At 37.2% G+C, this 11,319-nt stretch overlaps 1 protein-coding gene across 1 annotated transcript in view; it reads right to left on the bottom strand.

Moving 5' to 3' along the window:
* Positions 1 to 2,191: 2,191 nt before the first annotated feature.
* The window catches only part of SDHAF3 (succinate dehydrogenase complex assembly factor 3), a 61,929-nt gene continuing 52,801 nt past the window's right edge, over positions 2,192 to 11,319 (bottom strand). Inside the window, exon 2 of the mRNA XM_029929370.1 lies at positions 2,192 to 2,935. Coding sequence (XP_029785230.1) covers positions 2,732 to 2,935 — 204 coding nt within the window. The 3' untranslated portion in view covers positions 2,192 to 2,731. The remainder of the gene's footprint in view (positions 2,936 to 11,319) is intronic.

Genomic DNA, 11,319 nt, shown 5'->3' with positions numbered 1-11,319 from the left:
TTGCTGAAGAGACTTGTTTCCATTGGATATTCTTTCCTGCTTTGTCAAAGATTAGTTCACCATACATTTGTGGGTCCACTTCTGGGTTCTCTATTCTATTTCATTGCTCTGAGTCTCTATTTTTGTGTCAGTACCATACTGTCTTAATGATTATGGCCTTGTGATAGAACTTGGAAGTCTGGCAAACCTTTAGTTTTCTTTTTAAAGATTGTTTTAGCTATTTGGGGTCTTTTCTGGCTCCATACAAATTTTAGAATTGTTTGTTCTAGCTCTGTGAAGAATGCTAGTGTTATTTTGCTAGGGATTGCTTAATTTCTCTTTCTGCTGCTTTATTAGTGTACAGAAATGCAACAGCATTCTGTACATTGGCTTTATTTCCTGCAACTTTAGTGAATTCACTTATCAGATCTAATAGTTTTTTGGTGGAATATTTAGGTTTTTCTATATATACAGTATCGTTTCATCCAAGCAGGAGTGATTTCAAAGCGGTAGGGAACAGTTAATACTACCAAGACTCAGGATAACTCTATCAGTCTTGCACTGATTAGTATCCTATTGATTTCTTGTGAGTGGTTACATCAGTGAGAGCAGTAGATGAGGTCAAAGAAAAAGAATACAATGACACTGAGGGTATTGCTAAACGGCTGAAGGAAATGAAAGGTCACAGAAAGGGCAGACTGAGATAGGAAGGAAGGCAGTAAAAGAACAACATTGAACAAAACACTAATGAGTTCCGTTAACACTGCTTCTTGCAGCACTTCCCAGACTTTCTCAGTTTATACATTCTTAGTGTCTCAGTATTTACACAGCATACCTACAGCAAAAACTAACAAACAAAACACACTATAGTTTCTTACACAGTCCAAACAACTGAGTAAGTTTTTATGCTCTAAAAACTTTGCCTGCTGGACACAACACAGTTTGTCAAACTCTGTAATCATATTGAGCACCTTCTTACTGATGTCTGTGTGATGCTTTTATCACGGCAATCACTAAAGGCACAGCTTCTCAAAGATGTCACCCAAACTCATGCTGCATTGCAGTAGTAAAACTGTGAAATACCTCAAGCTAGTAATTTCTATGATGTCCAATAAATATGGCCATGATTTCCCCCCAAAAATGTTATGGGTGGTGAATAATGAGCCATCAAAGACAATTAGGTACTAGATACGTCAGCCATATGGACTATAGTGTTAAAGTCACCAAAATGATACCCAAACTTGAGATGGAGAAGTATGAGCCAGTTGCTAAAGAAAATAAATAAGTATCACAAGAAAACACTACAAATGAAAGAGAATTCTTACACGAGTGTGGTCCAGTGATGGGTTGAAAGAGGTAACAGGAGGGAACCAGACATTACTGTGAACGTAAAAGGATCCATAACTCCCACTTCACAAAACACAGAGAAGCAGTGTCCTCATGGGTGTTAGATTTCTATAAGCTAGAAAAACAAGATTGTAGAGTTTGAGGATGTGATATATTTGTTCACGATGAAATGGTTCCTAAATGCACAGCTAGATTTTAAACTCCTTGGAGGGCAAGAGCTTTTATCCTATTCATTTCTTGTATTTCTGGAGCCTATAATGTAAAGTCTAGATTAATTACTGATTGACCACCTGTCTTTCAATAAGAAAAGACCGGCATCAACCTCCAGACTAATTCAAGGAGGGATATTAAAAAGAAATGAGGAGTCTGGCAGCCATACACAAAGAAAAAGTCCAATCCAGCAAAAGAGAGTGAGTATGAATTTTTAAATAGTTGAATAAATGTAATAGGATCTGAAAAATGATCACTTCAGAATCTTAAAGTAGATATCTTTATTTTATTTTTTAAACATTTCTTTATTTTTGAGAGACAGAGGGAGCATAAGTAAGGGAGGGGCAGAGAGAGACACACACAGCCTGATGCGAGGCCCAAACCCATGAACTGTGAGATCATGACCTGAGCCGATGTTGAACGCTTAACTGACTGAAGCACCCAGATGCCACACAAGTGTGTAATTTTTAAAAAAATTAAACATTTAAAACATGTGAGTGGGAATTACCTCTTGATTTTTTCAGTTTATAACAACTGAAGACAAATTTATGAAAGTGTTTTGATCTCCCCAAGGATGAGGCAATAAATTGAGATTCTCAAGGTAACTACAAAATTTAAGGGATCATTTGTTATTGATAAACTGTACAATATATAATACTTTTAACGCTTCTTTTTAATCTTTCATTGTATATAAACAATGACTCAGGGAGAAGGCATATTTACATCAATAATCATACATGTAGCATTAAAACAAATGAAAAACCTTTCAGGATGACAATCCATGTATGTAAATAAAAACCTTGATGGAACGCCACATCCGTTGTTATCATAACATACTTGTCTGTTGAAGCTAAAGCCCTGAGGTTAATGCTTCAACAAGAACAGCATGAAATTTACATATAAAAAAACCTTCTGGCAAAATTCTACAATTTTGTCCATGTTATAGTCATTCTTGTTTAGTCAAAAAGTCAAATCCCATCCAGCAAGTACTGTTATTTCAATCATATGAAGTCTGTCTTCTAGTCATATTGATCTACATATTGTAGACAGCATTATTAAGATCCCCAAATTAAAGAATATTTCATGAACACTAGGCATTCACAAAGCCTCTAAGCTGAAGAAATACATTTTTAGAAACCCTAAGAGTTAAAATAAGGGGTTCTGAACTTAAAATGCTAAAGCTTTATGGTACAGACTAAAATTTTGGTTCCCTAGATTCAGTGACACTAAATTGTCTGTTAGGTTTAGTAGCTTCTTGCATCAGTTCCTGCAACTGTCCGATCTGTTCATCACGAAAGTCATTGAGTTTTTCTTCTGGTAGGGCAGTTCCAAAACATACTCTTCCTGTTGCATTTTGTTGGTTTTCATTAGTTTGTTGCCATAGCACTGCTGCATACACCTAACAAAAGACAAAGAAAAATGAAGGTTATAGATATAAAATTAAGATACTATTCACTCTTTTAATGTTAGAGGTCTTGAAAAATTCTAATTCCAAGTCAGCTATTTTTCTCCATCACTGAAAATGCGAGCAATATAGATGTGTCTTTACTACTCAGTGATAATTTCAAATATATCTTATTTTTAGCACTTTAATAAGAGTTTTCACAGATTTTTAGCAAAGTTCTTAACCTGGAAATCTGGGGACTGGGAGTGGCCCATAGAGAGATTTCAAGAACATGCATAAACCACCCACAAGTCATACACTAAGTTGTATTCACACAAGCACGATCTGGGGATTTTGGGTTTATAGCTTTGAAATCTGGGGCTATCAAATTTTCAAAGATGGGTCTTAAAAGTGGGTTGCAAAATTCATTGCTAATTCCCTTGCTTTCAATTAAAACACTAATTTTTTAAAAACGTTTATTGTTGAGAGGGGGGAGAGGAAAAGACAGGGAAGAGGGAGACAGCGAATCCCAAACAGTCTCCGGCACCATTAGTGCAGAGCCTGATAAAAGGCTCAAGCCCATGAACCATGAGATCAGATCCCGAACCTACTGAACTACCCAGGCATCCCAAAACATTAATTTAAATCTCACTAGAGATAAGAGTGCCTGGGTGGCTCTGTTAGTTGAGCATCCAACTTCTGCTTAGGTCATGATCTCACGGTCTGTGAATTCAAGCCCTGTGTCAAGCTCTGTGCTGACAGCCTGGAGCCTGCTTCTGATTCTGTGGGTCTCCCTCTCTCTCTCTCTCTCCCTCAAAAATAAACATTAAAAGAAATTTAAATCACATTAGAGAGAAAGCTTTCAAACCGTTAACTTTTCTGTATTTAATAATAATCTTTGTCAGGAAAAAATTCTACGTTTTTCATGCTCTGATTTTTCTCTCATTCAATTAGCATCATCAGCCTAAATAGTCCAGCTACTATTGTCTGACACAAATGATACTTTTTTAAAGCAGACTCTCACTCTATATTTTAATCAGACGGCAAGTAACAACGTATTTTAGTTCATGATGTTAAAAGATTATATGCACCTTCTGGGTGGGTAGATAATGTAGTTAACTCTATATAATTCCACTAACTCTATCAGGTTTAATTAAATTGCTTATAACTGCTGGCTTGCCATCATCACCAAAGAAACTTCAAGATACTCCAAAATTTTACTTTTATTGAAATTATTTTATGTTTTACAGAACTCGATTTTGTATAATAACTGAAAAAACTTGCACCTACCCCAAATTTAATCAATCCCACCTCTCAGTATATGCCTCAGAGCTGTTTCTCAACCTTCACAGTATTAACAAATTGGAGAATTTGGAAAATACTTTGTATGGGGGTGGATGGGAGTCTGTTCTTGCATTGTCTCTAGCAGTGTCTCTAGTCTCTACCCACTAGATTCCAGTAGCATACCTCCTCTCCGTCTTTATAATAAAAAATGCCTCAAACATTGCCAACTGTTCCCTGGAAGTCAAAACTGACCCAGCGTGAAGAAACGTTCAAACATGTGAATGATAGGCACAAGATGTGTGGTATTACTAGTTAAAGCTAAAATTGGAAACAATCTCATTATACTTTTCAATAGGAGAAAGGCTAAATACACTAAGGTTTGTTCAGATACGTATCTTTTCAAGAACCAGCTTCTGGTTTCATTGATCTTTTCCATTCTTTTTTAAGCCTCTAGTTGATCTATTTCTGCTCGATTTCCTTCCTTCTACTAGATTTGGGCGTTGTCTGTTCTTTTTCTTGCTACTGTAGGTTTAAGGTTAGATTCCTTTACATTTTTCTTGTTTCTTAGGGTAGGCCTGTTTGACTATAAATTTCCCTCTTAAATTGCTTTTACTGCATGTCAAAGATTTTGGACTGTTGTGCTTTCATCTTCATTTGTCTCTATGTATTTTTAAAATTTCCTCTTGATTTCTTTGTTGACTCACTGGCAAATTCTTTGTTTAGTAGCATGTTGTCTTGTCTCTGTGTTTGTGTTTCTTTCAGTTTTTTCTTGTGATTGATTTTTAGTTTCATACTTTCATGATCAGAAGAGATGCAGGATATGATTTCAATCTTCCGAAATTTTTTGAGACTTGTTTTATGGCCTAACATCCCCATGTCCACTTGAAAAGAATATACATTCTGCTGTGTTGGATGGGATGTTGTATATAAAAGTCCCTCTGGTCTAGAATGCAAAGCTACTGTTTCCTTATTAATTTTTTGCCTGAAGATCCATCCACTGATGAAAGTAGGGGTCAGTCTCCTACTATTATTGTATTACTCTCAATCTCTCTCTTTATATCTGTTATTATCTGCTTTATTGTATTTAGGTCTCCAATGTTGGGTATATATTTTTGATTGCTATATCCTCTCACTGGATGATCCTTCTATTGTTAAATGGTGCCCTTGTCTCTTGCTATAGTCTTTGTTTTAAAATCTATTTTAGGGGCGCCTGGGTGGCTCAGTCAGTTAAGCCTCCAACTTCGACTCAGGTCAGATCTCACAGATTGTGGGTTTGAGCCCCGCATCAGGCTCTGTGCTGACAGCTCAGAGCCTGGAGCCTGCTTCAGGTTCTGTGTCTCCTTCTTTCTCTGCCCCTCCCCCTCTCATGTTCTATCAAAAATTAAAACATTAAAAAATGTTTAAAAAAATAAAATCTATTTTATCTGAGTATTGCTACCCCAGCTTTTTTTTTTTTGTCCCTTTTACATGGAATGTCTTTATCCATTCTTTCACTTTCAGCCTATGTGTGTCTTCAGCTCTTCAGTGAATCTCTTGTAGATAGCATATAGATGGGACTTGGTTTTTTTTAATCCATCCAGTCATCTAAGGTCTTTTGATTGGAGCATTAAGACCATTCACATTTGATGGTTAATAACTGATAGGTATGTACTTACTGTCATTTGGTTAAAATGTTTTCTGGTTGCTTTTGTAGTTCTCTGTTCATTTCTTCTCTTGCTCTTTTTCCTTGTGATCGGTGATTTTCTGTGGTGATATGCATGGCTTCTTTTTATTTTCTGTGTGTATCAAGTTTTTAGTTTGTGGAAACCATGACATTTATATATAACGTCCCAGGTAGAAAGCAATCTATATTAAAATGGTGGCCACTTAGGTTCAAACACATTGTAAAAGAACTTTTTTACTCCCACCTCCCCAGTTCATGTAAATGTTGTTATATTTTATATATTTTTATTCATTATTTCCCTACTTGCAACTACGGCCTTTTTTTCCCCTACTTAAAGAAGTCCCTTTAACCTTTCTTGTAAGGTTGGTTTAGTTTAGCTTTTCTTTGGGAAACTCTTTCTCTCTCTCCTTGCCAGACAGAATATTCTTGGTTATAGGGATTTTTTCCTTTCAGCTCTTTGAATGTATCATGTCTCTCCCTTTGGGCCTGCAAAGTTTCTGCTGAAAAATAAGCAAAGGCTTTATGAGGTTTTGCTTGAATATACCTTTTGCTTCTCTGCTGCTTTAAAATTCTCTATCTTTAACCCCTGACATTTCAGTTATCATGTGTCAAGTAATGTGAACCTCTCTGGGTTCATCTTGTTTGGAGCTCTCTGTGTGTTTTCCTCCCCCTCTCTTTTCCTTCCGGGATCTCTATAATGTGAACATGCACTTGATATTGTCCAAGACATTCTTTGATCTACCCTCATTTTTTAAAGTTCTTTTTTCTGTTCAGCTTGGTGATTTCCATTACCGCATCTTCTGCAACACTTGCTCTGTAACCATTAATCTGTTGATTTCCTCTAGTGTATTTTTCATTTCAGTTATTGTATTCAATTCTAGTATCTTCTCTTTGTTTAACTTCTTACCAAGTTATTCCACTCTTTTCTCCAGTCCATCTTTATGATCAGTACTTTAAATTATATCAGACATATTGCTTATCTCCATTTCATTTGGAGCATATTCCTCTGTCTCATTTTGCTTGTCATTTGTTTGCTTCTATGAATTAGAATTCTCCCAAACTTGAAGGAATGGTCTTGTGTGTGGACATCCCCAAAGGAAGCTATTATGCCTGGTGACTTTGGCTGGCGTGGGCTGGGACTCCCAAAGCTCTGTGCACAGGGCACCCTGGCAGGACAGCTAAAGGTAAAGTGAGAGAACACCTGGATGTCCTGGGGCACTCAATGCAGAGGGTGCCCTGGCGAGGCGCACACTGGGTGGGTCCCAGGGTGCTCAAGGCAGCAGGTGGGGGCTGGGAGGTCCAGAATCACTCAGAGCTAGGAGTGCCCTAGCCAGCCCTCTGGCCCCAAAGTACTATAGGCCTAGAGTGTTCCAGGGAGCTTTCCACTTGTGTCACCTTGGCACAATGGCTGTAACTGCAGTAAGAGCTGACCATGAGCATCAGGTTTATGTTGCTCCGAGGCTACTTTGATGGGATGGCTAGGGCTGGTGCAGGGTAGGGTCCTGGGGCTCACTGGGGTGACAGGTCAGCTAGGATAGCCAGACCTTTCTCCTGTCAATGATATCAAGGTGGAAGGAAAACATAAACCATGGCTCTTGCCAGCCCCTCCTACCCTGGGAGAATTTCAGTAATTCCCTTCTTGTTTGGATCCTTTGTATTACAGTTTTTCCTTATATATATATTTTTTTTTACTTTTTTCCCCCAGAAGTGTACTGTTTAATCTTCTTCACCTATTTCACCATTCTCCTTCGTACTCTCTCTGGTACTCACCAGCTTGTTCCCTCTGGTTAAAAGCCTGTGTCCTTGTTTGTCTTTGCCCCTACCCCTTTGCTCATCTCTTTTGTTTCTTAAATTCCACATGAATGAAATCATATGGTATTTGTCTTTCCTAACTTATTTCACATAGCAATATTTTTTCTAGCTCTAGCCATATTGTTGCAAATGGAGCGATTTTATTCTTTTTTCTGGCTGAGTAATATTCCAGTGTTTACATGTACCATACTCTATCCATTCATGTACTGAATGGTACATACTTGCATTGCTTCCATAGTTTCCTATTATAAATAATTCTCCACTATACATAGGGAGTGCATGTATTCCTTTGAATTAGTGTTTTTGTATTTCTGAGGTAAATACCCAATAGTAGGACTGCAGAGTATTTTTATTTTTAAATTTTTGAGGAAACGCCATACTGTTTTCCACAACTGCTCCACCAGTCTGCATTCCTAACAACAGTGCAAGAGTGTTCCTTTTTCTTCAGAGCCTCACCAACATTTGTTATTTCTTGTGTTTTTTTATTTTAGCCATTCTGACAGGTGTGACTGAATATCTCACTGTAGTTTTGATTTGCAATTCCCTGATGACAACTGATGCTGAGCATCTTTTCATGAGTCCATTGGCCATCTGGATTTCCTCCTTGGAGGAATGTCTGTTCTTGTGTCCTGCCCACTTTTTAATTGATTATTTGGATGTTGAGTTTTATCAGTTCTTTATATAGTTTGGATACAAGTCTTTTATCAGGTATATTATCTGCAAATATCTTCCCCCATTCAGTAGGCTGCTTTTTTGTTTAGTGGATTGTTTACTGTGTAAAATCTTTTTATTTTGCTAAAATCTTGATGGTTTATTTCTTTTGCCTCAAGAGTCATATCTAGAAAAATGTTGCTACAGCCAATATTGGAGACATTACGAGTTTTATGGTTTTAGGTCTTATACTTTGGATCTTTAATGCATCTCCATTTCATTTCTGTGGATGGTGAAAGTAAGTGGTTCCAGTTCCATTCTTTTGCATGTGGCTGTTCAGGTTTCCTGACACCATGTCTTGAAGAAATTTTCCTGTTGCATACTCATTTCTCTTTTGTCAACAATTAATTAACCATATAATCAGGGGTTCATTTCTGGGTTTTCTATTTCATTGATCTGTTTCTATTTTTTTATGTCAATACCATACTGTTTTAATTACTTCCACTTTGTAAAAATAATTTGAAGTCTCAAGTTGTGATACTTCTAGTTTTGGTTTTCTTATAGTTGCTCTTTTTAAGAAATTTTTTCTTAACATTTATTCATTTTTTGAGAGACAGAGAGAGAGGGAGATATAGAATCCGAAGCAGGCTCCAGACTCTGAGCTGTTAGCACAGATCCCGATGTGGGGCTCAAACTCACAAACCGTGAGATCAGGACCTGAGCTGAAGTCTGACACTCAACCGATTGAACCACCCATGTGCCCATTACTGTTGATCTTTTAAACAGCAGCCTTGTTGACTGTGCCCCAGGGCAGCTGGCACTGGTCTGTGTTGGATGGTCTGCAGCTCACGGGGGCAGTGGGCCTGTCAGGGTGCCCAGCCTCTGCCCTGACCTATACTTTCAAAATGGAGAGGGAGGGTGAAGTCTGGTGCTCACCCACAGTTGTCCTGCCATTCAGCAGGGTTCTAGGGCTCATTCCTTTACATTCTAGCTGTCCTTTACTCTTTATTTTTCTTAATGTTTATTTCTGAGAGAGAGGCAGAGGGCAGATGGGGGAGGAATGAGAGAAAGGGAGACACAGAATCTGAAGCAGGTTCCAGGCTCTGAGCTGTCAGCACAGAGTCCAACACAGGGCTTGAACTCACAAACCCCAATATCATGACCTGAGCCACCCAGGTGCCCCTCTAATTGCCCTTTGAAACCACAACTTTTGTTCTAGGTTCTAGAGCAAATCTGTCTGCTTACTATCCCTCAGTACTACGCCTTTCTACTGTAATTTGCAGCGGCTGGAGGCAGAGGATCCCTTGGTCACCATGCAGAGAACAGCAGGAGACATGGAAATTGTACAGAAACTGTTCAGTCATCCCTTCTTTTTTTCTTCCAGGAGTAACTGGTATGTAAATAGTTGTAGATCTGTATATCTATATTGGAGGCAAGGTCTGTCTTAGTGACTTACCATCTTGGACTAGAATTTCAGATAACACTTTATAACCCATCAATAGTAAATGAACTAAATGCTTATGTATCAGCATGGATGAATGTCAAAAACAATCTAATATGTGGATTTTAGAAAGTTATTCATTTGTAGAAATGGGAAAACTTACACTCAAATTCACATGGAAATATTAGATGCCATGAATAGCCAAAATAATCATAAAAAAGACAAATTTGGAGCATTCATACCATTCAACTTCAAAACTGACAAAGCTACACTAAATCAAAACAGTGTGATACTGGATTTAGGATAAACATATAAATCAAAAGAGCAAAAGAGTCCAGAAATAAGCCTTACACATATGGCCAAATGATTTTCAACAAGGGTGTCAAGTTCATTCAATGGGGGGAAAGAATGGTCTCTTCAAGAGATATTTCTGGGAAAACTAGATCCCTATGCTACCATCATATACAAAAATTAACAGAAAATCCATGAAATTTCAGACCTAAATATAAAAAATAAAATCATAAAACTCTTAGAAAAAAACAGGTAAATATTAACAACCTTGGATGTGGCTATAGACTTTAAATATGACCCCAAAACATGAGCAACAAAAGAAAAAATAAACTGGGCTTCAACAAAATTAAAAGCTCTGTGCACCAGAAAACATTATTAAAAAGTGAAAAACTACAGAATAGGAAAAAATATTCACAAACTATAAATTCATACAACTCAACAACAAAAAGACAACAACCCAATTTAAAAAGTGGGCAAAGATGTAAGTAGATATTTCTCCAATGATGATATATAAATGGCCTACAAGCACACTAAAAGATACCCAACATCATAAGGGAAATGCAAATCAAGCCCTGTTGTGTTGGCAACAGTCTGAAGAAAATGGAACACATGGACATTGCTAATGGGAATACAAAATGGTATACCAACTGTGGAAAACAATAGGACAGATTCTCACAAGGTTAAAGAATTCCATATGATCCAGCAATTCCACTCATGTGTGTATACACACACACACTCAAAATAAAGAAAAGCATGAATTCAGAGACTTCTACACCTCTGTTGATAGCAGCATTATTCACAATAGGTAATATGTGGAAACAACCCAAGTGTCTATTATGAGATGTATGGATAAAATGTGATCTAGATATACAATGAAATAATATTTATCCTTAAAAAGGAATGAAGTGGTAATTCTACAACATGAATGAACCTTGAAAACATTATGGTAAGTGAAATAAGCAAGACACAAAAGAATATTTTAGGATTCCACTTACATGAACTATGTAGAAGAAGCAAATACAGAGAGACAAAAAATAGAGTAGAAGTTACCAAGGGTTTGGAAATGGGATTTATTGCTTAACATGCATAGTGTTTCTGTTTGGGTACAGATAGTGGTAAATGATGCACAACATTGTATATGCAAAATGCTCATGAATTATATGTGTAAAAAAGGTTGAAATGGCAGATTTTATGTTATGTATCTCTTTACCACATTTAGAAAAAAGGTTATGCAAGAAGTACTGCTTCGGTTACTGG

Source organism: Suricata suricatta, chromosome 2, assembly GCF_006229205.1.
Source record: "Suricata suricatta isolate VVHF042 chromosome 2, meerkat_22Aug2017_6uvM2_HiC, whole genome shotgun sequence".
In the NCBI taxonomy this organism is placed as follows: Eukaryota; Metazoa; Chordata; class Mammalia; order Carnivora; family Herpestidae; genus Suricata; species Suricata suricatta.
The sequence above is the reverse complement of the archived record's forward strand: the minus strand, read 5'-3'. Positions and strand labels throughout refer to the sequence as shown.